The sequence below is a fragment of the Schistocerca cancellata genome, chromosome 2 (genome assembly GCF_023864275.1).
Source record: "Schistocerca cancellata isolate TAMUIC-IGC-003103 chromosome 2, iqSchCanc2.1, whole genome shotgun sequence".
Classification (NCBI taxonomy): Eukaryota; Metazoa; Arthropoda; class Insecta; order Orthoptera; family Acrididae; genus Schistocerca; species Schistocerca cancellata.
The window spans coordinates 1,065,533,558-1,065,559,858 of NC_064627.1; the positions used below are offsets into that span (position 1 = coordinate 1,065,533,558).

General features: G+C 47.6%; 1 protein-coding gene across 1 annotated transcript in view; it reads left to right on the forward strand.

The window, feature by feature from the left end:
* LOC126161016 (uncharacterized) overlaps window positions 1-26,301 on the forward strand; it is a 147,737-nt gene that overhangs the window by 92,500 nt on the left and 28,936 nt on the right. The window contains exons 6-7 of the mRNA XM_049916953.1: window positions 9,454-9,549; window positions 12,551-12,697. Of these exons, the coding sequence (XP_049772910.1) occupies window positions 9,454-9,549; window positions 12,551-12,697 (243 nt within the window). The remainder of the gene's footprint in view (window positions 1-9,453; window positions 9,550-12,550; window positions 12,698-26,301) is intronic.

The window sequence follows — 26,301 nt, forward strand, 5'->3', positions numbered from 1 at the left end:
TATTCTCCATAAGAGGGAAGTTGGACATTTATTATAGCCGCTGTTTGAGAAGTTCGTAAGCTTTTTTAATTATTGTATATGATAGTGAAAGAAACAATGGGGCTTTGGGCACCACTGCAGTGGCCGCCGGGAGGAAGTAGAGAAACCGTTTACGAGGCTTGATTTGTGAACCTGAAGAGCGGTGGTGACAAAAAGTTTGGGCTGAATACATCCTGTGTTACTGTGCAGGGAAGAATCAATAGCTCAGCCGTGCAGAGCGTATTTCACGGCTCGGGTGTTGGGGTCTACTCACAGGAATGCTCCTCATAATATTTTGTTCCTGTAATATCTGCGCCAAAGGAAATCATACGACAGCTAAAGTACTTTTCCTGGCTGGGAGTAGTGGTGGGCTCTGAAGCAGTACTGACAGCACTAGACTCCGACTCGTTCTGTACTGCTTCAGTTGGAGTAGATTTTCTAGCTCTCGAGATCATTCCGCGTCCCTCCTACATTAACTACAACAAAGGCTTTCCAGAAGGATGCTCTCAAATGTGATTCGGGCTAATCGCTGTCATCTCATTTTAAGGGAGGACGTCTTCCGTGGGTCTTCCCGTTCTGTTCCCTCCCCTCGGAGAATTAAACGAGGTTTAAGAGCGGAGAGGGGAGTCTGCGGGTTGGTTGCGCGCATCCCGCCTTATTAGGTAGGCATCGGCTTTAGCACGGTTAACCACGGGCACAGGCCCATGACGGAAGCTGCGTAATTGTGAAGGGAAATGGCCGGGAAACGGCGCCGCAGCGGGTCCCATCGGAACGCCGTCAAATTGCGCAGCCCGCCATTGTGACGCAAGCTCCAGGCCTGGCCCGTAGGTAGGCGGCGCCACCTCGCCACTTTGCTGCCGCAGCCCATGTGCCAGCAGCCAGCCTGCTGGCTACCCCAGCCACACCGCGAGAAGCCGCAAGCAGAAGGCGCGTACGCCCTACGTGCTCCTCCTTTTACAATGTTTTGAGCGAAGGGGCCTCACTTCCTGTAAGTACAGACACAACGAATAATTTAGAGGAGCCAGTGTCCAGAAAGATAAGTCGGTGTTGAGAGGGATGTAAGGCAGCAGACAAGGTTCCAACTTATCACCAGTGTTATTCCATCATAGGCCAAAGAAGCAGTGGAGGACGTACAAAGAAAATGTTCGGAAGAGGGATGAAAGTGCAAGGGGAACAAACCGATGCGGATCCTGAAAACCGCCAACTACCTTCTTTCTGGAATTCGAAAATAGCAAAGGAATGGGCAGCACGCTTTGCACATAATATGGTGTAAGAATGAACGTAGCAGAGACGAAAGTGATTAGTAACAGCGGAAAAGGGGAATAACGGGAAAGTAGTGGAAGAAGTGAAAGAATTGGAATGGGGAATAAATTCCAAAAAATGCAGCTCCGCATTGTATAAAAGATTGTTTCATACATCATAATTGCAATCTGTCGCTATAATGTGGAAACATGGAGCACTGCAAATAAGGAAAGAACTGCAATAATTTGAAAACTATTGCTATCAGAGAATGTTAGAAATTAAGTGGTCAGGTAAAGTAGGAATTGCTACAGCAGCCAGCAGAAATGGAACATGTTCAGGAAGGAGCAATGGTACCGGCAGACAGAGACTATAATGCGTAAAACAGATTACAGTGTAACAGTTACGTAAGCCCCAAAACGTTAGCATAAGGTAGCAAAAGATGGAGAAAAGCTTCGGTCTCTAAAGTATCGTATATGTAGAAATCATGAAGGTAACTAACAACAGAATACGAATCATATAAATGATCATTCTTCCAACAGCAAGTAAAACGCAAAGTACCCTTTGCCATGCACTTCACCATGATTCTAGAGTACGCTTGTAAATACGAGTGAAATCGCATGTCCTACTCACTTATCAATACCAAGGCTGTGGTATCATTTTAAACAAACATTCTCCAAACGGTACTCTGTGGAGTGGAAGTAATTCGCAATAAGAGAGGATGTGAGTAGTTAAAATTATGTCATAGTATACACACATCAAAAAAAGTTTTGCATCACCTCGGGTCCGAAGAGTTCCAGAACCCGTACAGAAAATTGGAATAGAGATCAACATAAAAATCATTACAGTGAAATGAATACCCTTAACTGCATATAGGCGTTGATGTGAGTCAAGGAGGACAGTTGAAAATATGTGCCATGACCGGGACTCGAACCCGGGATCTCCTGCTTACATGGCAGACGCTCTATCCATCTTTTTTTATTTTGTTTTTTTTTTTTTCCAGCCGGCAATTTATTTATTTATTAGTACTTTTATTAAATGAATAAGAAAGGTCCATGACCTTTTAGAAAACGAGTGAAAAAAATTTGAAAGCAAGTGGATGTGAACCTTTTACCTTTCTCTTTGTAGTTCACAGCGCTATTTTTTGTTGTTGTTTTCATTATTATTATTATTGTTATTATTATTATTATTACTATTATTAGGAAATAGGCGTCTTTCAGTTACGACAAGCAAAATTAGAGTTTACATACTTAGGAATAACAGAAGAAGAGTACCTTCGAAACTATGAAATAGAATGTGGAACTAATAGTTAATGATAGATAATAGAGAAAGAAAAATGTAAGCAAATCCTGCACGTCATTCCATGTGTATGGCCCATCTGCGTACAAATTCCATGTTCCAAGCTGATAAACATTTCGCAGCGTGTGGAGCTCCACGACGGCGGTCATCCTCTGCCCGGTACTCTCCAACTGTGAGGGGGGTTATCGAAGACACTGCGCAAATAGTTCTCAAATAGTTATCGCTATCGGAGTGTACGCTCAAGTGTGCTATGACTGTCCTGGAGAAATTGCCAGTAATCAAGCACCATCTTCTCATCATCTCGAAAGAGGTAGTATATGGACATGCCTTTAAATCATGTGAGAGCGTGAGTCTTCGCAGGCGGGAACTAAGTATCCTCCAGACAAAGAAGGATCCGTGGCTCGATACGTAGGTAGCAGGCGAAGATCTTCTGCACTAGCAGCCATACCTCTAACGCCGATCCACGTGTTAATTGGTGTTCGTCAGTATCCACGAGGTGGCAATGTGGGAAAAGGGGGGAATCCGTCATCCCAATAGCATGCAGCCTTTGTCCTGTTACAACTTTCCCGTTCACAACCTGGTACCACGTGGCTCGTACCCGCGTGGGGAGGAACGGTTTCTGGACCGCTCTCCACACTGCAGGACATTGGGTCGTCAGGATTTTCCTCTCAATCACATTGCGAGGGGTGGACCTTAGCAGCAAACTGTAAATGTCTCTCACCTTGGGAGTGGGGGTGTTGGGAAGGTCTGGGTGCACTTAACTATACTCAAGAATAAATGCCGAGAGGTGCGAGAGTGAGGGAGTAATGTGCGCAATCGTGACAGGTGGCAGAACAGACGCCGGCAGAAATTCCTCTAACAGATGTCCCGTAAGGGAAGCATCTTGATGGGTCCACAATTTCATCATTGTAAAGGATCATGGAGAGTGGGCATCCTTGGCGAACTGACCGTTGGATCGGCAAGGGACCCGCAATCCGTCCATTCACCAGTACACGGGATGCAGCTCCGCGGAAAAGGCGCTGAAAGACGTCTGAAAAGTCAGGCGGGAAGCCCATGCGGGGCATAACTGACAGAAGGAACTTGTGGTGAACTCTGTCGAAGGCGTGGTCGAAATCAGTGGAGATCAGAGCAGCTCGAAGGCGACAGGATGTGGCGATGACTATTTAATCCCTGCATTCGCTGGTTGCCGTTGGCATGTTGGTCACTCCGCCCTGTGTCGTTTGCTCCATGGATAGGAGTAGGGGCAGAACCTTCTTTATGCGGCGGGCGAGTAGTCGGGCGAAGATTTTATAGTCCGAGTTTAGCATTGTAATTGGCCTGTAGTCCTCGACCGTCCTACCTCTGGAAGGCTTGTGTATCGGTATGAGGAGACCTTCCACGAATCCAGGTGGCACGTGGGAACCGGGGTTCATCAGTTCTTGGTACATGGTGATCCATCGGGGCATCATTAGATCACGGAAAGTCCGATAAAACTCGAGCGGCAGTCCGTCTGGCCCGGGCGTCTTGTTGAGTGCTCCCTTGTTAGGCACGTCCTCGATGTCGTCCCCTGTAAGTAAGTCCTGCTAAAAGCGAGGCCGCTGCTGCCTTGCCGAGGGTGTGCGACACGTGCTGCAGTATGTCGTAATCGTCCGCTTCCTCTGTGTTCACCTCTTCGTAAAACCAGTGATAGAGATCTGCAAAGGCTTCCGCAACCGCCGCCTGAGTCATTACGACCCTACCATCCGGCAAAATGAGGTCCGTTATCAGCTGCTGCCGGTGGCGGCGGCTGTCGAGCACGATGTGATGCATAGACGGGTTTTCTCCTCCCGCTCGGTCTTGACGTCGCGACCGCACGACGACAACCTCCAATCTGGGCGCTAATGACCATTGAAGTTGTGCACCCTAAAACCACAAAAAAAGACCCCCTCCAAACGTCGCCTCGTAAGACACAATATTTTACCTTTAATTCGGCGGTTTTCCATTTGTCGATCTGGTGACGGTGGTTGGGTGGCGAGTTCGCGGAGCATTGTGTAATAAAAGTCCAATGTGTGATGATGCCACGCTGCGATATCTTTTCCGTATTGTGTTAGCACACGCCGAAACGCTGGTTTTGCACATTCCGTCCACTATGCTAGAGTCGAAGGATATCGGGGAAGATGACGTTCGCAATCCATCGTGCTGGCGATAATCTGACGGCATTCAGGGTCTTGAAGGTGTGCCACATTCAGCTTCCAGGGTCCACGGCTGCGCCATATCCGCTGCTGCTGTAGAGTGACCCTGCATATGAAAGCGCTATGATCGGAGAAGGCAAACGGCGAAAGTTCGGCGTCCAACAGTACCGGCGCTAGAGCTCGCGAGACACAAATGCGGTCTAGGCGACTGGCTGAGTGACTAATAAGGTATGTGGGTCCGGGACGGTCACCATGCATTTCCTCCCAAGTGTCGGTGATAAGCAGATCTCGAACCATTAGCCGAAGTTCTTGACAAGTTGAGAAATATGGGACTTGGTCTTTGGGGTGGAGCACACAGGTAAAGTCGCCGCCGACGATATGTTGTTCGAAGCGACTAATAAAGATGGGGGCGATATCCTCCTAGTAGAACTGCAATCGCTTGCGGCGTTGTTCAGTTCCTGAGAGCGTAAATGTTAATGATGATGCGCGTGCCCAGCGCTGTGATCGCCAGACCCTTGCCTGACGGAAGGTAAGTCACTTCGTCGATGGCAATTCCGTCGTGCACTATAGTATTGCCGTACCGCTACCATTTCGGTCCGCCGGTGACATATGTCACATAACCGTAGACGAAGGGGAGCGCCGCTATATACACTTCTTGCAACAGGGCAATGTCAACATCCGAAGAACGAAGCATCTCACGCAGCAACTGGACCAAAAAATGGTTCAATGGCTCTGAGCACTATGGGACTCGACATCTGAGGACATCAGTCCCCTAGAACCTAGAACTACTTAAACCTAACTAACCTAAGGACATCACACACATCCATGCCCGAGGCAGAATTCGAACCTGCGACCGTAGCAGTCGCGCGGTCCCAGACTGAAGCGCCTATAACCGCTCGGCCACCGCGGCCGGCGCAACTGGATTTTCACTGCCGTTCTGATCGTATTGAGTTTAATCGTGGCGATACAATACACTTGTTGCCGAACCGCAGGTGCTAAGTTATCCATTGAGATTGGAATTGTCTATGGAGCTTCCGATTGTATTGGCACCTCCGCATTTCCCCAAACCTCACCTGCATTCGTTTCTAGAGAGCCGGCGCCAATGGCTTAGGCTCTGTTGGCGCAACTTGCATGGTGCCGTCGTCGTCGTTGTCATCCGCCCACGCCGGGGAACTCAGAGCAAGATCGGCTTCCCTAGCTTTCTCAGGACACGGCATGCGTGCTTGTACTCCAGAAGGTGGTGGGCAGCATCTGTCCTGCATATCGGCATACAATTGCGCCACTGTGGATACGTGTGATTTGTCCTCAGTTCCGCTCGGTGGTGCCACACTGCAGCAAATGGCGGCCGCCTCAGTGGTAGCATCGTCATTGAAGGTGGAGTCGTCGTTCTCTGGAGTCTGTGTCGCATCCCGTTTGGAAGTTGGTCTACGCCTCCGTTTCCGTCGCTTCGGAGAGCGTTGCTTCCTGGTTTGTCCTTCTGTGTCAGACGGTGGCAACGACTCACGATGTTCCGGCACAAAGGCCGCCGTAGTCACAAGAAGCGAGTCTATTGCCATGCTATCGTCATGTATCGCGTCATCCGTTGACGGGGCGGCGCCATCGGAGTTGAATACGTAACTTGTAGAACGGATGTGTCGTCTTCGCCCTGTATTGGAGGATGGAGCCGCGACCTAACATTGGATATCGGCTATCGTGGTGAAGTGGTATCAGTCGTGAGGGCTGCTGCATAAGTCACAGGAATCAGCGTTGGCTGCGATGGCGGGTCAGCGTCAGCCGGCGGCAGTTTAGTGAGTCGACGTTGGATACATTCGGATCTGAGGTGTCCCTCCTTCCCACAACCAGACCTGGTCTTCGGTTGCCCGTCGTAGACGACGATGGTGTGGCAACCACCGATATTTAGATACGAAGGTACATGTCTTTTAAGTTCTATTCGGACCTGGCGGACTCCGTTCAGTACAGGATATGTCTGGAATTGCGTCCATTTTTCCGCAATATGACTATGCATCGTGCCGTAGGGCGCAGCGCTGCCACAACGTCCTTCGCCGGTAGTCTGAATTGAAGTTCGAAACGGCTGATCGTGCGAAGTCCCATGCCTGAATAATCGACGTGCACAATCCCCACATTGCCATTAGCACGGCAGAAACGAAGGCCCTGTTTGGTCTCCCGAAGGATCCGTTCACATGTTGCGTCGTTGATGATCTTGACATATACGATGCTACTCACAATGGACAAGTGAATGCCAAGAATGTCGGTCGCTGGGATTTTTACCTCTTCTCGTACAAATCGTTCGACTTTAAGTGCCTTAGCACTATATTCATACTACCCCTGCCCATCATACTTATTACTCGCGGCTTTACCGCCGATTCCCGTAAGGGCTCGGGCACTGTTTGTGCATCCGCACAGAAGAAGATGGTCAAATGGCTGGTGAGCCTTAACTAACATATATATATATATATATGAACTAAATCAGCCAGTGCATACACATAGGCGTTCCACAAACCGCATACATTGCGTGGTAGCAGCAGGCAATGTTGCTTTTGCGATATAAAGTTATTTTTAGATGCTAGTCTCGTTTATCTGCAAAGCGTTCGCAAAGTTTCTTGGGAATGTAGAGAGGGAAGGGAACTTGCTGCATCTTCTGGACATAGTGTGCTTACTGCTTCCCAAAAATAGTCAGACACTCTGAATGTTGTCTTTGGATAAAAGTTTGCAAATTCAGCGAAGAAGGGGAGAACATTGGGATTCGTCTGCTGATTATTAACTATTGTTGTTGGGCTAAAAATGATTTGCCGATGTGTACGTCTTTTTCATGACTACTGGACTAGAAGCAGCAAGTTAAAGAGCGACTGAATCAGGGATACTGCGAAGGTATTTACATTAATGTCGTAACTGGCAAATATATATTTTTTAAAGCGTATTCAGTGTTGGTAACCATTTTTACTTATGGACAAAATAATGCGCTACAGTCTGGAACCGAGCGACAGCTACGGTCGCAGGTTCGAATCCTGCTTCGGGCATGGATGTGTGTGATGTCCTTAGGTTAGTTAGGTTTAATTAGTTCTAAGTTCTAGGCGACTGATGACCTCAGAAGTTAAGTCGCATAGTGCTCAGAGCCATTTGAACCATTTGAAAATAGCGCGTCAGTATATATTTTATTTTTTAAAACTGTAAAATAATAATTATAGGCTATGTACGGCACGTTCATTCGAGCGGTTGTAACAACGCTGTTGACCTACAAAATGTGGGTACGAAAATGTGTATTCCTTAACGCAAGTAAATGAGAGTTGGCTTTTCATGTTAGCCGCTAGAGCTGAATATCTTTTTAGATCAACTTACAAAACAAATTGTAAACGGAATTGAAGAATTATAAAGAAAGAGAGCAGTGTTAATGGAATAGAGATGTACGTTCAACGTCGATTTGTGCCGCATTTCATAGTGAGTTGTGTGAAAGTGGAACCGGATACATCTTGTAAAACTGAAACGATCAGAAATGAGGCCCTTCTTGAAGCAAGGCTGAAATGGTTTGGTAGTCTCAAAAGAATATAGCGATAACGAATAGCTAGATGGCGAATTGATAAAGAACTTGAAGGCGATGGATTGATTGGAGAAAAAAATGATGTAGCCGGACTTGATTACGATATTCAGACTATCGTGGAAGAAGACATCAACCTTGATAGACATCAGTGGAGAGCTCTCATTCATCGCCCTGAGGAAACTTAGAGCAGGTTCAAAAAGACTACGTTGATTCAGAATTAAATCTGGACGAGAAAGTAGCATTTTGTTAATGGACTACAAAAGGAACCACATCTTTCCATATGCCACGGAACATGGCATGCAGGCACATGAATGCACGGTACGTTGTTGTTGTCTGACTCATCACGGACGTTTCATTTGTGTGTAGTCGCGACAGATCCATATTATTTGTGAATGTTGTTTTAGCACAGTTCTGTCAATCGAAACATAACTTTCTCGTTTGTGCCCTTTCACTGAGGTGGTGAATGATGGCGAAGATTATCGGCTGGTGCTCCTTGCCGTGCGCACGTGAATGGTACGTCGTAAGAATGTTCCCAAGTGTCGCTCGAGTGTGCGTGGCCAGCTGGAGCGGCGGAGGGTCAGCGGGTGTCGGGGTAAACACGGGGGCCGCGCCTTCCGCGCCATTACGCGCTGACCGCCCCGTATCGCCACGCCGGCCCCCGCCCCCCGCCTCTCCCGTCCGCCCCCGCACCGCACCGCTCCCAATCGGCTTACGCGGATCATCCATCCGCCCCTACCCCCTCACGGCCGAGGGCCGTCTCCACTTCCCGTTACTGCTCCTCTCGGGCGACTTTTTTTTCGCTCTCTACCCACTCCTTTTTTTTTACCCACCCTGTCGTATTTCGGTGAATCAGGGGAGGCAGGACGAAAATGGAATTGAGAACGGCGATGATTGTGGCAGGTTGGCAAACTGCGGGGTTCCGGTTTTAATCAAGGGGAAAGGCGCTCACGTGGCTCGCCCTGCCTGATTCTCCTTACAGTGGCTGTTGGTATTGCGTTCTCCCCCGTAAGGCGGAAAATCCGACGCGATCCTTTTAAGAATTGTGCCGCTCCTCGTGCGCTGCTGGGCGGGCGCCCGAGGCCGCCGCCGCTGCCCCGAGACGGCGGGGGCGGGGGCGGCGCGCGGGATTATTTTTAATTTGGCCGCTGTCGCGCCACACTGACGTCGTTTGGAACTCCCTGTGACGCTCACACTTTTGTTTTATGTCGACAGGCACACGCCGAGCATGTACCCGATCTCAACGGCGGGCGCGGGATTCCGAAGTCCCTACCCGACGTCTCTACCCATCACTAGTACAAGTTTATCTAGGTAAGTACTGCCGACCGGCTGCTTAGCTTGCGCCCACTTCTCCGATCGGGTTCTGCAGCGCCTGATCAGATCAACATTGTTAGTGTGTTCTCTGTGTCACTGTTAGGGTCATGTTCAGTAGCCCAGTAATTTCTTGCGTTTAGTAACAAGTTGGAATAAAGTTGAGAGATTCGTCTTTTGTTTATACAGCGCTTAATTTCACTTCGATGCTTCGCAGGCTTAATAAACATGTATGATTAAAATTCAGACACATAATCATTAGTCGTAGCTGCAGAATTAAGATGAGAAGTTCTGTGGAAAGTTTTTTTTCTTCTAAAAATTTACCTCTCTTTTATTCCTAAATTTTCTTCGCCGTAACCAGGAAATAAGAATGCCAGTTAAAGGCAGATTTACAAACTAGAAACAAGTCACTGGATAACAACGCTAAACCTCTGTATGTGACCATCGGTAAACATCTTAGCGTCATCCGAAAGTGATGGGGCGAGTATTAGTGAGGACAAACAGAATAACTGATAAAATTCGTCAGCAAGTAAGTCGTACATCTGGCGTCCCAAGGTGCACCGAGCCAGAGCGCTGTCAAACTGGCGGGTGGTGGCTCCTGCCAACGTTTTACATCCCTAACAGCTATCCGTGACGTTGTTACATTACAAAGACAGTTTCTCTATCTTATAGTGCAATACCTATCAACCAACATACATGGAATATCTTACCATTTCAGTGCGTGGAATAGTAAACTGTAAATTGAAACAAAGCACTTTAATTTAGGTTAAAAGCAATCAGGGGTGTCAGTAATACTCTTTTAGTAAGCGTTATAAAGCTGCCAGATATCATCAGTGAATGCATCTTTTGGAAACGACCAGAAGTACATACATGAAGCTTTTCAGGATGCCCCTCGAAATGTATCACAGAAAACTGTACAGTTCAGTTTTGGTGGGTGCCTGCCCTATTCCATGGACAATTGGTGGAACCATCATCCATCCCCTGCGATGGAAGTTTGCGAACGTCGGGCGTGTGTTGTTCGGTGTAAACGAGTCGTCGATAAGTGTGTTCTACACGGGATAAGAATCAAATGGCGGATACGGTATTCAGCGCCTACCTTAGTGCTGCAGCGCCCGTGCTTAGAAATGGCACTTAAATGGAGCAAAAAACGCGCCTCGTAGGTACTGCTCTATTCACCGAAAATTTTAGACTAGCCTTACAATTGAGTGGGCATATTGAGAAACCTCACATGCCCATGACAAAACAGATTTAGCTATGATTTTGAATTTTTAAACATATAGGCCGATCATGTACAAAAGATAAGGGCTTACTCAAAATTTTATGTTGTCATTAGTGTTCTGAACGAAGAGAATAATCGATATGTGCCCGTAAGTGGCAAGAAAATGCGTGAGGTAAGGCGACTTCTATCATTCTAGCAAAAGAAGAAATCATCCATAACTTCTCTACTGACATAAACAAGTGGCTACCATGTGTTAAAGAATGAACAGTATGTGGAGTATAATTCCAAAGAGAATGGAGAATTGGCATATTTTGTTTGATTTTTGTCCGTATCAGTAATAAAGTACGAGTTAAGTAATGCTTGTTTATTACAAAATATTGAGGAAACCCATATGTTAACTTATTAAATTTTAATTTGATGTCAAGAAAACGTATCACAATTGCCTTCCCTATACATTAATTTTAACGAAAAATGAAAAGAAAACGGGAATTTCAGCATAATTTTAAGGCCTGTTTTTTTAATCTCATGAAAAGTTCAGTTTTTTTAACGTATGGGGTTTCTCAATACTCCTATTGAGTGTGTTGGAAGAAGACGTTTTTCGTGTCATTAGTAGGGGTTGTGGTTCAGTGCGTTGTACTAGATTTCGACGTCTGTTAGAATTTAGAAGCTGCTCGATGTGAACTCTTAACCTTTTAAGCTTCCCTCGATGTATAGACAGTTGGAACAGGTGACAGGAACGCGGCGGATGTTTCTACAAGTAATTGAAGGGTCTTGCGGAGGAAGGAATTAACCACTAATTTCGCAAGGATTAGTGTGATCACTTATCTCTGCGTCCACCACATGCTGGCAACAAGTAGTTTTATTTCTACCGCCAGGAAGAACTGTCTAATATACGAGGTGACACTTATTGAACTATATGAAATAAAATCGCCATAACTTCTGAACGGTTTGCGTTAGGATGTTCAAATTGCACTGTTGACCGCGGGGGCATGATGAGAATTAGTATGCGCATTTACGGTTTGGTTTTGCATGTTTAGCAACGGAGCCCACCTTCATTTGAATGGGTTCATCAATAAGCAAAATTGACGCATTCATGGAATTGAGAATAGGCATTTCGCGATCGAGAGGTCCCTGTGACTGTGTGGTAGCCAACGGCCAGTCACGGTATAATCGGTGCGATATTCCTTGATGGCACAGTGACTACCGAACGGTACGTTAAGGTTTTGGAAGATGATTTCATCCTCATTATCCAAAGTGACCCTGATTTCGACAAGATGTGATTGACGCAAGACGGAACCCGACCCTATCGAAGCATGAGATAGTTTGATGCCCTGGAGGAGCACTCTGGGGACCGCATTCTGGCCCTGGTGTACCCAGAGACCAATGTCATGGACCCCGATTGGCCGCCATATTCTCCGGATCTGAACACATGCGACTCCTTTGTGTGGGGCTAATTGGAAGGACAAGGCGTACAGAAATAACCCCAAAACCATTGCTGAGCTGAAAACAGCCATTCACGAGGTCATTGACAATATCTTTGTTCCAGCATTTCAGCAGAATTGCGCTATTCGTCTGCGCAACATCATCGATAATGATGGCAGGCACATCGAATATGTCATAACCTAAATCCGAATATCTGTAGTGACGTTTACATGTTGAACACCGTAGTTTGTAATTAATTTATGTTTGTTTTCGTGTAGTTCAGTAGTTGTCACCCTGTGTAAGCGTTTTTGTCTTGCTGCACTGTGTGTCTGTACAGTGGGCTTGTGCTCTGTGTTGCAGCGACTTCTACAGGTTCTCGCCGACGGGCCTGTTGCCGGCGCACCCCGGCCTCAGCCCCCACTCGCACCCGCACTCGCTCGCGTCGCACCCCGCCATCGTCACGCCGGGGCCCAAGCAGGAGCTCGCCGCCGCCGACCACAACCACCGGTGCGTACCACACAACCGCATTCCTGGCTCTGGCAATCACGCGAAACTACACACAAAATAGAATATACGAGGGTCGTTCAATAAGTAATGGCCCACATGTTTTTAGAAAGCCATTACTGTACATGGACAAACGTCCTTATTGGTGCTTCACATTTGATGTTTGTTCTGCGCGCCGGTGAAGTTTCGAACCGTTCTGTCAGATGGCAGTTCAGCGACAAAATGGCGTCTACAAACGACTCAAGTTACAGCAGCGTGTTATTGAGTTCTTGTGGGCAGAAAAAGAAACCGTGAACATCCATAGACGTTTGTGTGCAGTGTACGGCGATGCTGCAGTTTATAGGAGTACAGTTGGTCGATGGGTAAACAAAGTTACAGCCTCAGGAAATGCAGAAACAGAGCTCCACTATCAGCCAGTCTCGGGACGTCCCGGCACAGCCACTGCTCCAGACATGCTGAATCGTGCGAATGCCATTATTCGTACCGATCAGCGCATCACAACTCGACAATTGGCTCTATAGTTGTCGGTCAGCATAGGAAGTGCGTCTGCAGTGGTCGAGACTCTTGGATATTCAAAGAGGTGCTCACGATGGGTTCCACAGCGGACCACAAGATTCAAAGAAAGGCCATTTCTCTGAATTGTTGGAGCGTTTTGAGACAGACGGAGAGGCCTTTCTGTCACGGATCGTTACGGGGGACGAAAGCTGGGTGCAGCATTTTGCGCCGGAAACATAAAGGCAGTCCCTGGAGTAGCATCATCTTCATTCACCATAAAAGAAGAAATTCGAGACAACCCCCTCTGCCGGACAAGATTCCAGCAGAAGTCTTGCTCCAACACGATAATGCACGCCCACACACAAGTCTGAGAACCCGGGAACACATCGCCAAATTGGGTTGGACTTAGTTGCGTCATCCACCGTACTGTCCAGACCTGGCACCCTCGGACTTACATTTCTTTGGGCCGCTTAAAGATTCTGTACGGGGAACACACTTTGACGATGACGAGAGTATCAGTTATGCCGTGAAAACATGGCTACGCCTACAAGGACAAGAGCTTTTACCAGCAGGGAATATATGCTCTTCCATAACGTTGGCGTACGGCTATAGAACGTGATGGAGACTACGTAGAAAAATAGGACATGGACAAAACATGTTGACGTCTATTGTCACCAAATTCTTCTCTTAACAATAAACATGTTCAGAAGAAAAAAATATGTGGGCCATTACTTGTTGAACGACCCTTGTAAAACTTTTATACTTCGTTTCTTTATACTGCGGTACTGGTCGGAATATAAGCCGCAGCTAAATACAAGTTGCGCCACTACTTTTGACACGGACACGTGTATGTACAACAGCTTTTCATAATACGGTCATCTTCGTCATGTAATATAGATAACTTACACAGAAATTCCAGCCTTCACTGTAAACTTCACTACCGACTCAGTCGGCAAGACTCAGCGGAGCAGCGCCTCTGAGGAAGTCCAGCGCAGTCCTGGACGAAACGTAAGGAGCAGAAAAGTTCTTGGACCACGACCTCACATCCCGGAAAGTATATCAAAGCCATGTCACCCGGTCGTGAAAGCCTTCATTCTACAATACCGTACGTTGTTTCCCTTCTAAGCAAAACATTCGACAACAGCACTTCTTGATTCGTACTTTTCTGAAAGCTTCTCGATTACATGTACTCTTAAGGATGAAAGCAAACCCGAGAGATGACGAAGCAAAACGATATAGCAGCGCACGATTGGTTTATCGTGGTCTTCCGACCAGCGACAAAGGCAGTACGTTGCTCGCTGGAGCCGGCTCTGGAGATGAGCGACCTGCATAGTGCGAACAGGCAGCCAGCTACTGTGCAACACCTGCACTGTCTTGAACAAAAGGTTCAGAACACGCCCGGGCCAGCGTTTCCTGCTTCTGCTGCTAATTACTGCCAACGCAATGAATAATTCGTCCGGACCTCGCTCCACGTTTCGATCGAATTCCATGTATCTTTGTTTTCCGTCATTGCACTGTCTTCGCAGCTAAAGGATATGATGCTTATATTCTTCTCGCTTTCGTCTCTGCGAAGCTAGACAATCTTTAATAAAATTAATTAACGCGGAATTACTAGAAACTGAATAGAGAAACAATAAAGGCTTTGAAAGGATTTTCCTTGTCTCTGTTCGGTTCCTCCGCGTGCTCGCTATTTTACGCACTCGCGATGTCTGGGAGATTTGGGGGGGGGGGGGGGGGCGCCTCCGCCCGTGGACAGGGCTCGGGTATACGGGCCTGTCTGGGTGAGTGCAATTGCTCGACTTCTGCACCTGCTTACAGCTCAGTGTGACGGAGCGGTATTACGAGATTCGCAGGGGCATCCTTGCTGCATCTAACATCTCTGTAAAAGCGCCACGAGAACACTTGCAAGGCTGACAACCTTCTTCCCGTGACGAAATTTACGAAACCACTATTTAAACACACTGTGTATCATCTGTACTGACTGCGTCGTATGTTTCGCGCGAGAATCACGCGGAAAAAGTGAGAATGATTAATTTGAAGGAATTAGTTTCTTCCTTGCTCCGTATGCGAACGGAATAGGAAGTGGAGTAACGCACTGTTCAGTGATTCGCGCAGTTGGCTTTGTTTCTCGAAATTGAAACCAAAGGTTGGCGCACGAAAAACCGGTCCCGAGCACAGACTGGTCGCCAGTTACGCACGAACTGTTGCCTGCTACGAGCAGACACTGCAACAGATAGATACATATGTAGTAATTAGACAATAAAGGAATAACAGATAAGCTAATGCAAGCATCTATATTTACTGAATTGATGACAACTGGGGGCGACACTGAGCAATCTAGTTCTCGGGGCCGGTTTTTCGTGCGCCACCATCTTTAAGCTCATTACGGCAAATGCCATTTCTGACGATTGGTCGATCTTGAATTTCTGAATCAATTGTCAGACATTGCTCTGCTTGCTCGGCATCGGACGGAAGTCGGGTTTATCCCTACGAAGTATCTAGAGGAACTCGGGAGGCATCCAAGAGAGTTCGAATCACGCGGAATTTGAGCGAAAATTTTAAGATTCTTGTCGAATGCCGTCCTTATCCGAAGCAACATTAGCATCTCTCCTCTCCTGTACCGGAAACACATTCAGCTGAGATGTCGGTATGTAGAACACTGCTGGAGGTAGATGCACGTCGCTGACAAAAGCGGCGAGGGAAGCGCTTTGCCTCGTGCGCGAGCCTTTCCGCTTCGTTTTGACAAATTATTTTGCCGAGTAGACCCGTTGCTGGCAGGTCGCGGTGCTTTACGCACGCAGCCACGCCTCCGGTGCCGCCCTCCATTCTCCGCGCTGCGACGCCTCCTTTGCCGCCTAGTTCGGCGAACCCGTCCTTTTATTCCGCAAGCGGAGGCTCGCGCGCTCTTGCGTGCTCACAGACTGTAACGCCGCCGGAATGATTTCCTAAGAGCGGGGCGCCTCGAAATAACAGCCGCTGACAATCCGCATTAGATTCCGCGCCACCCAGTTGCTCCCTTTCATTTCACGCCCTGCTCGGCGGTTTGGTGAGTGAATACATCCGCTCCTTCTTTCGACGACGGGAGTAAACGCTTTTCTCCGAGTGTTCGTCCTTTTGTTTCGGATGTTTTCCATCGCTCTTACCTTTTTTCTATCTCTGCCGTCGCAGTTAGCTGAGAAGTACACTTTGTTTTTCCACAGAAGTAGTACTCAGGCGTTTCATATTCATAGTTACGGATCTGATACTTTGCGGAGATTATATTGTTCAGCGATGGTGTGTGTGTGTGTGTGTGTGTGTGTGTGTGTGTGTGTGTGTGTGTGTGTGTGTGTGTGTGTGTGTGTGTGCTACTCAAATTAGAAATTGAATTGTGCCAGTATTGATTTTATACAAAATGGTCATAAACAGTATCGTAACACCCCGGAAAATTGCCAGGTGTAACTATCTAAATTTGTCGAGTAAGAGTGTGTAAGTGGTGTCAGTTTACATAGTAAGTTACGTGGCGTGGTACTGGAAGTAATGTTGTTGAAACCAAAGCGTTCGACTTGTGCTACCGCACGTGGACCTGAGTGTAGCGGGAACAAACTGTGGTCGCGTGACTAGGCACAGCCACCTTTGTCTTCTCAAAGTGGTGCGCGCTTGCCGCCTCGCAGTGAAAGCACGAAAAATGCATTTGCGGACAGTAGCGTCGGCGTGCTGTGGGCGTCGACAGTTTTGTAGATGATGGGGAATAGTGGAGTGACGGGACTGAAGGGAAAGAATGACGGAACGTGCTACAGAAAATGTTGGAAATGAGTAAGTTGATGTACGAGCAAATTACGGCAGCAAGGACACGATCCAGAGTGGTGTGGGCTTCAACAGTCTGGTACGATGTGGATAGATATGTTATTATGCAGCATTTTCTGCAATGTTATGAATAGTACAAAGAAATGACAGCTTTGCGAAAACTCCACAGCTTTTGTTGCGCAAAATCGGACTTAAAGGTTACCTAAGTAACAAATAAAAAATATTCTGTCTGCGGAATTTGGTTTTCAAAGGTGCCACAATGCGAGACAGCGTAGCTTTAACAAAAAGGCATTCTACATTTTAATTTTTATGTAAAAACGAAGTATTAGAATTAGAGTGACATGTTTTATTCAGAGGAAATATGCAGTATTAGAAATTACATAGCGAATGTACTGAGGATATTGCCGGACGCAGTACAGCAACTCGACGTGGCATGAACATGACGAGACGTTAGAAGACCTAGGCAGAAATACTGAGCCATGCTGCCTCTATATATCCGTCCATAATTGCGAAAGTGCTGCCGGTGCAGGATTTTGTACTCGAACTGACCTCTCAGTTATGTCCTATAAATGTTCCTTTGGATTCACAGCGGGCGATCTTGGTGGCCAAACTATTTGCTCGAATCGTCCAGAATATTCTTCAAACCAATCGCAAACAACTGTGGCCCGGCGACACGACGCATTGTCATCCACAAAATTCCATCGTTGTTTGGGAACATGATGTCCATGAATGGCTGCAAATGGTGTCCAAGGAGGCGAACGTAACCATTCCTAGTCAGAGATCGATTCAGTTGGACCAGAGGACCCAGTCCATTCCATATACGTAACGCACGTCATTATCGAGCCAGCACCAGCTTGCACAGTACTTTGTTGGCAACCTGTGTCCATGGCTTCGTGGAGTCGGCTTCGTACTGGAACCCTACTATCAGCTCTTACCGATTGACATCGATACTCATCTGACTAGGCCACGGTTTTCCAGTCGTCTAGGGTCCAACCGATATGCTCACGAGCTCAGGAGAGGCGCTGCAGTCGATGTCGTGCTTTTAACAAAGGCATTCGCGTCGGTCGATAGCTCCCGTGGCCCATAAATGCCAAATTTCGGCGCACTGTCCTGTCCTTTCTTCGTACATCCCACATTGATTTCTACAGTTATTTAACACATTGTTGCTTGTGTGTTTACACTGACAACTTTACGCAAACGTCGCTGTCTCGGTCGTTAAATAAAGGCCGCCGGCCACTGCGTTTTTCTTGGGGAGAGGTAGCGCCTGAAATTTGGTATTCTCGGGACACTCTTGACACTGTGGATCTGGAACATAGAAATCCCTAACGATTTTCGAAATGCAATGCCTCATGCAGCTAGCTCCAGCTACCATTCCGCGTTCGGAGTCTGTTAATTCCCGTCGTACGATTATAATCACGTGGGGAATCTTTTTCACGTGAATCACCAGAGTACAAATGACAGTTCCGCCAATGCACTGCTCGTTTATACCTTGTGTTTGCAATAGTACCGCCACCTATCTGTGTGCGTACCATTATCCCATGAGTTTTGTCGCTTCACTGTAAATGTCACGAAGACTGTGAGGGGTACTGTCAATGGTAAATTTTAATTATCGCGTTTTGCGAGTTACTGGCGTATTGTCATTTAGCTTGTGACGGCGTTCCTCTTGTAAGATTTCCATCTCGTCTCCCCTTCTCTTGCCAGCCGCTGGTGGCTGAGCGGTTCTAGGCGCTACAGTCTGGAACCGCGCGACCGCTACGGTCGCAGCTTCGAATCCTGCCTCGGGCATGGATGTGTGTGATGTCCTTAGGTTATTTAGGTTTAAGTAGATCTAAGTTCTAGGGGACTGATGGCCTGAGATGTTAAGTCCCATAGTGCTCAGAGCCATTTTTCCCCCCTTCTCTTAAGCGAAACAGGAGGGGCCAGGTAGTACTTCTTTGCTTTGAAGAATGTACTTAGTAAAGTCACCGGAGTTATAGACGTGTAACCGTTTTGCGTCCGCTAATTTGTGTTTAAACCTGCTGGAAGAGCGCCATGTTCGAACGAGAGTTCGTCGGCTTGCAACTTGTTGTTACGAACAGATTTTAAACCAAAACGACGTCATCCATATGCAGATGTTTCCCTGAGGTAGACTGTCGCGGTACGTAGCGACATTTTGATACAACGGGGCGGCCGTCATGGCGAACGCCACCCCCGCCTGGGCCGGCCACATTTTTATGCGAGGGGGCGGCCGGCAGCGACGCCGACGCCGACGCCGCGCGGCGCCACGCAGACAGAGACGGAGCGCGCCGGCTGTGATTGGCCGATGGCGGATCCCGTTACCATGGCTACGCGAGGGGCCGGACCAGCCAAGGAAAGGGGTCCAGCCGGGCTGCGCGCGATCTGTTTGCCGCTCGAGTCGGACGCTTTGTCGATAACGTGGCCGACGCCGCTGCCCCCAGAACGGCGTTGTCTGGCAGCGCCGCAGACAACTGCTTCTTGTGCATACTCCAGTCACAAGCTGCAACAGATTCTTGTAAGTTTGAAAAGCAGGATTTAAATGCAGGCCAGACCATCCCGTGTTTGTCTTCCATGATTTTTTAAACTGCACTGAAGGTATTGACAGCTGCGGTTAGGAAGGTAGATTGCATCTTTGTCAATTTTCTATAGACGTTCAACACTGCACCCATTGCCGGAAAATTATCAAGATTTGATGGTACAGAGCCGGCCTTGTGTGGTCGATCGGTTCTAGGCGCTACAACCTCGCGACCGCTGCGGTCGCAGGTTGGAATCCTGCCTAGGGATGTGTGTGATGTCCTTAGGTTAGTTAGGTTTAAGTAGTTCTAAGTTCTAGGGGACTGATGACCTCAGAAGTTAAGTCCCATAATGCTCAGAGCCATTTGAACCATTTGATCGTACAAAGTATCTTCATGCGTTGTAGTGGACGGCAGATGTTGAAGAGAAACGAAACGGGTTGTGGCTCGAGGAAACCTAATAGCCCTGTAATGTCCTCAGTAAATATGAATGATTTTTCAGGCACGATCAGTAGGGCCACAAGATTGTTGGACGACGATATCGTTATCTAAGGATGGTATCATTGTTGTACGATCGTAAAGAAATACAGAAAGACTTGGCCAAAGTTTCAACTTGGTTTAATGAATAGATGTCCTTTTTTGATATGGAAAAAGGCAAGGGAATGCCCGTCACAAGTAGAGAGAACCAGATAGTGTATGATTACAAAACATTGGTGAACATCCGATCACCTCACACGGTATAAATATTCAGGGGCAATACTATGAGGTGTTCGAAAATTTGACACATTATCAGAATCAGTATTCAGGAAACCGATTTGGATGGAAGGATTGTAGGAAGGTGTTGTGCATCTGTAAAGGAGAAATCACACACAAGAACCTATTGCGACTAATTCAAGAGTTCTGACGCTAGTGCGACCAATTCTAAGAGTTTCAATTCCAGCGTGTGGAGTCCTTGCCAAATAAGCATGAGAGCAGAAATTGAAAAAAAAATTAGAGTTTAGTTGCTAGGATCGTTGCAGTTAAAAATAGCAGGGAAGGTGCTCAGGGAATTTCAGGGGGATATTGGCAGTGGATGTTCTTCTCGCGGAATCCTGTTCCATAAATTTAGAGAAGCACTACTGATTTAGACAAGATATCTGTATGGTGGGTAAAATGACATTTGACTCTAAACAATGAAAATTGTGAAGTCATTGACGTGGGTAATAGAGTCCGCTGAATTTCGGTTACACGATAAATCACACAGATCTGACTACCGTAAATTCAACTAAATACGTGGGAATTATAATTATTGGGAATTACAGTTACGAATAACTTAAAATAGAACGAACTCATAGATATTATTGTGGAGGAAGCAAACCAAAGACTGCTAGCTGTTGGCGAACACTCAGGAAACACAACAGGTGTTCTAAAGAGACTGCCTGCACACTGCGCCTCTCCTTTCTCTGCCAGAGTGCTATGTCCAGTATGTGATGTGGGCATCAGATGGGATTGACGGAGGACATCGAAAATGTTCGAAGAAGGGTAGCTCTTTTGTATTATTAGGAAATAGGCCGAGTGAGCGTTAGGGATGTGATATGTGAATTAGGGTGGCAATCATTAAAATAAAGGCATAATTGTTGCGGCAGGATAGTCTCAAGAAATTTAAATCACCAATATTTTCCTCAGAGTGTGAAAGTATTTTGTTGGCGCCCACCTACATAGGGCGAGTTTTCTGAGTGGTTTGGTGCGGCCCGCCACGAATTCCTGTCCTATACGAACCCTTTTAACTCAGATTAGCAATTGCAACCTACGTCCTCATTATTTCCTATATTGCAGTAAAGGTTTTACCCTCTACATGGAAGTTATTCCCTGAGATCTTAACAGATGCCCTCTCACCCTGCTCCTTCTTATTGTCAGTGTTTTCTGTATATTCCATTCCTCGTCGATTCAGCAGAGAACCTCCTCAGTCCTTACCTTATTAGTAACGAAATAATAGAAATCAGAGTTCGCACGGAAAGAATTAAGCGTTCGTTTTTCCCGCGCGTTGTTCGAGTGTAGAACGGTAGAAAAGTAGTTGAAGATGGTTCGATGAATCCGGTGCCAGGTACTTAATTGTGAGTTGCAGAGGAATCGTGTAGATGTTGAAGAAAGACTGTGGGACCAATCAGCTGCCACTGTAGTATTACGTAGAACTTAATTAATAATCCGGAAACTACCGTACGGTGCTTGGCGGAGAGTACCGTGTACCACCATTACTGATTTCCTTTCATGTTCCACTCGCAAGTAGAGCGAAGGAAAAACGAGTGTCTAAAAGTCTCCGTAGGAGCGCTATTTTCTTCCATCTTGATGACCCGTACGGCGGCAGTAGAATCATTCTGCAGTCGGCCTCAAATGCCGGTGCCTTGCGAAAAGAGCACGTCTTCCGTTCAGGGATTCTCATTTGAGTTCACGAAGCATCTGCGTAATACATGCAGCTGATCGGAACCATTGGTAAGAAGTCTAGCTGAACGCCACTGAATCGATTCGGTGTCTCCCTTTAATCCGACCTGATGAGGATCCCAGATAGTCAAAAAAAAAAAAAAAAAAAAAAAAAAAAATGGTTCAAATGGCTCTGAGCACTATGGGACTTAACATCTATGGTCATCAGTCCCCTAGAACTTAGAACTACTTAAACCTAACTAACCTAAGGACGTCACACAACACCCAGTCATCACGAGGCAGAGAAAATCCCTGACCCCGCCGGGAATCGAACCCGGGAACCCGGGCGTGGGAAGCGAGAACGCTACCGTACGACCACGAGCTGCGGACTGTACTCTAGAATGTAGGACTATTATCCTAACTTCCAGTGACCCGTTCGCTGGTTCATTACGGGGTTTTAAACGTCCGGACATGGCGCTACTGTGCACGTTCCCCGTGCGTTGTCTGGTGATGCTGGAACGCCAGGCGGCTGGAGCCGGTGAGCGGGCGGGAGCGGCGCACCTGTGGAGACGGCGCGCGGGCAGTCGCGTGCCTCGTGCGCTGCCGGCGGCCGCGCGGCCCGCCCGCCCCTCTTGCACCAAACCTTCCGCTTTTGTCCTCCGGCCAGCTCGCCTTATCTATTATTCGGTCTGCGCCGGCAAGTCTCCCTCCACGTTGACACTCATTATTCAATAATCACAGATTCTTTTTTTAAAAAAAGAAGTTTCGTTCCGCCCGGGACGATACTTTAATTAGCAGCGTCGTCGTTCCATTATTGAGTAGCGGCGCGTCGTGCCTCTCTTCCTCCCTGATGGCCACGTTGCGTGCGCCCTCGCGTCGCTTCCCGCGTGCCGTATTTAAAACTGGCCGCGCCGCTGCTAGTGCACGGTGCCACGGGGAAGCGAAGCACCACTGACGTGACTTGACACAACTTCTCATTTCGTAAGTCTGTAACTGCTACACTGCTACCCATTAAAATCGCAACAACAGGGAGGACGAAATTTTGCTTATTGTGTGTACGCAGTAAATTTATGATTCCTTGATGTACGGGATACAAAATTTGGAACGCAGAGCTTCCACCCCTGCCAGCAGCAATTGTTCTGACCCGACTGGGCATCGAGCCGAAGTGGATAGCCTGGGGCAGGTCTACGTCATTCCACGCTGCTTCAGCTTTATGAGTTCACCAGACGGAGTGGCTGGCGAGTGCTTCTGTGGTGTAGTTGCAGTCACATGGCGGTCGATTTTAGGCTTGTTTCGGGCATCTACGTCACGCATTCTCCGACAGCCGAAGAGCATTCAGTAGTGTTTCCAGCGCTATGTTGTGAATGTCGCAACCAGTGCGAGCATTAAACGTCATCGTAACGAGTTATTTAGTGAATTTTTATTCCATTTGTTGCGGCTGACGGTAGTAGTAAGCGACAAATTCTGCACAAACAAACGAGATACATAATTTGCGGTGCACACGGTTTCTTCAAGCGCAAAGCGAGTGTATGCATTTTGCGCAACTGTCGCGTGGAACCGACAACAATGCAACAGCCGTCCGTATCTCGAGCTCCGGGAACCCCCGGATCGGACGGCAGTCTCTCGGCAGCCCGTGACCACACGAGTGCTGTCCAGGGCAGCGGTCCGACATCCACTGCATCGGCGTAGGTGGAACAGCGTGACCTCTTCCGTTCACTCGAACGAAGCTAACGTTACGGAGACCTCAGACACGTGGCAGAGCCAACGGCCATTGCACTCTAGATGTGTAACAGCTGTTGGCCAAATTAACGGAGGTGCGAACCAGAAGCGACCGCCACGTGTCCCCATTGGAATCCTCCATCATCGCGGTAGGTGCTGGGGGGTTTATGACGATGACGAATGCAGTCTGTTATCGTTCGTCTCTTCGTAACCGCACTGCCGTGTCCAGTCGGCCAGTGTCCCGCGTCGAGGGAAGCCCCGACGACGGCATCACCGTACTGACGGTCCGCTTCGCTGCCAGCGAGCCAATATTCTGATCTGAGGTACGTGATGTGACTGTGCGACCCTGCACGTCTGTCCTCTCGAGCGTTGGTTACGTGGGTCGTTTAGATCGTGCATGGCGTTGGAGGATGGTCCTCCTGGAACCACCTGTTCCATATTCACAGGACTGCCGTGGGGACAACAATACCGTGGAACGGCTAACCAGAGTGTGGATACTCCAAGGCTTTGCCGCGTCGAATTCGGACACCTGGTAGACGTTACGCTTATTACACGAGGCGTAACAGGACCCCCCGACAAACAGCCAACATTCAGTGCGGCTGCTGAGTAACAAACCGGCTGCAAAATTTTTCCCTGTATACAGAATGTAGATAGCTTTACTGTTAGGTGCCTTGTGTGCTGCTAATAATTTCCACATCCAAGCTTGCAGTACACTTAATGCCAGTTCGCCGTATATTCCATGCTACCTTCATTGCAGTTTTAATCGGCAGCAGTGTATTTGACAGCCTACGTACTTCTCAAAGCTCTACAGGATACCGTTGCCTTTGATGTTTCACTTCGAGGCACTTTCCCTTTGTCTCCTGCAGCAGTTGCCAACTGGTAACCCATATTTTGGGCTAGGTGTAGACCTGTCCCTACCCTCCGACACTTTATTTCATTCATAGGGCACTTTGAGAGCCGAAGGCGAGACCTGACATTTGATACAGTCTGCCATGATATTTTACCAGAACTGAAATTCGGATGAAGTGCCAGCAAAATCGGTGTAACCAATCAGGGATCGAGCTCTCCAACAGCTTGGACTACTAATACGAACCTTAACCGATGGTGTGGGAAACCGTGAATTTTTCACAGGAATGACATATGAGGTAACTGAGACTGAGAAATACTGAGATAACATTTCAGCCCAGAAAAGACATCGGGGGACAAACGACGTGACAGTTCTGCTTGTTGCCCACAGTGATAGATTGGCGCCATTAAAAACATACCCCCAATTACGGGAGGAGATAAAAATGACGCGTTTCGTCAACTATGGCGAAAGGAAGACGACTTGCCCGCACTAAACGATCGCCGACACAAGGAATTCGTGATCCGAGCCTTTGAAGAAAGATTTGATAATAGCTTTGCTGTTTTTCAAAGACCGATACTTAATCAAAATTTCAGTTACAATTTGATTTCCAATTGAAACAAAGGTCTCCTGCCTCGTCTGTACCTGCATACTAAATGCGTGTAAACAGTTAATCTTTAACCTTGCTGCACTGTGCTACGTGTGTGAGCCTGTTGCTGTCGATATATGCAGGTTAGCTGGCGAGTTGTTGATCGAAATCGTAGCGACGTATTGGGTATAATTGAATTATTTGTCTATTTCATTTCGGAGTCATCGTAATAAACCAATGTACCTATTAAGTTTCAAAAGTGCACTATGACTGTAAGTTGACACACGAAACTGAAATTCCTGCTCGTTTACTTCAGGACCAATAAGCTGAGTTAATGCCGCTTTCATTTCTAATTTATTAATCCTGGGTTTCTTGTGACTTGTCCAAGTCTGTGGAACCTAATTCTAGTTTTATTTCAGCATCACTCTGAAAAGTACACGATTAACTCGCCGGATATCACATTTTCATCAAATGTCACTCCCGTTTGGGGAGAGCTGTATCTAAAACGAAGTAATTTCAGAGTTTAAATCACAATTTTCCCATGTTACAGTCAATTTTTGAAAGATAACAGGTCTACCCAAAGTGTATATGTCGATGTCGATGTTGTGCGTTATCACTGGGATTCTCGCAAAATTGGGTTGCACAGTTTTTGTTGGAAACGCTTTGGACGCACGAAATAGCGAACTAGCCCTTTCCAGACTGTGCTGACATCGCTGAACTTCTTCAGCGTGTTCTGCGGAGATTTATCCTCGTCTGCCTTTGGAAGAAAGTAAGGCAGCACGGAGTGGGAAGTTAGGCGAATGAGTGTAGGGAGGTGAAGCTGTGTCCGGTGAAACCCGAGTAGAAAATGTGGAAGTGACGGCGGAAGGACCGCGGTCGGTGGCGGAGTTCGTGGCGCGGGGCTGGCAAGCGCGACATGGGCCGGAGCAGACGGGACGGGGCCAGGCCGGGATCGATACGGGCGCGATCTGGCTGCGTCTGCGGCCGGCCGCCTCAGCCTCAGCGCCAGAAGCCGGAGGAGGTACAGCAAGTGTGTGCTGTGCCGTGTGATGCATCTTATTTGAGATGTTGCTGAAAATGCCCTCCGTTTACATTAAATGCGCAACTGGCACCTGCGTGCTGATCTACACTCGTGCTCGTAAGTTAAGGATAATGCTGATACATGGTGAAACAACGCTCTGGTGGGCGGTTTGCGGGTTTCAATCACCTCGGGGTATGGCCATGCGGTGCATTTGACCTGCGGTCGTCGCACGGTGGCGCCGGCAGCAGT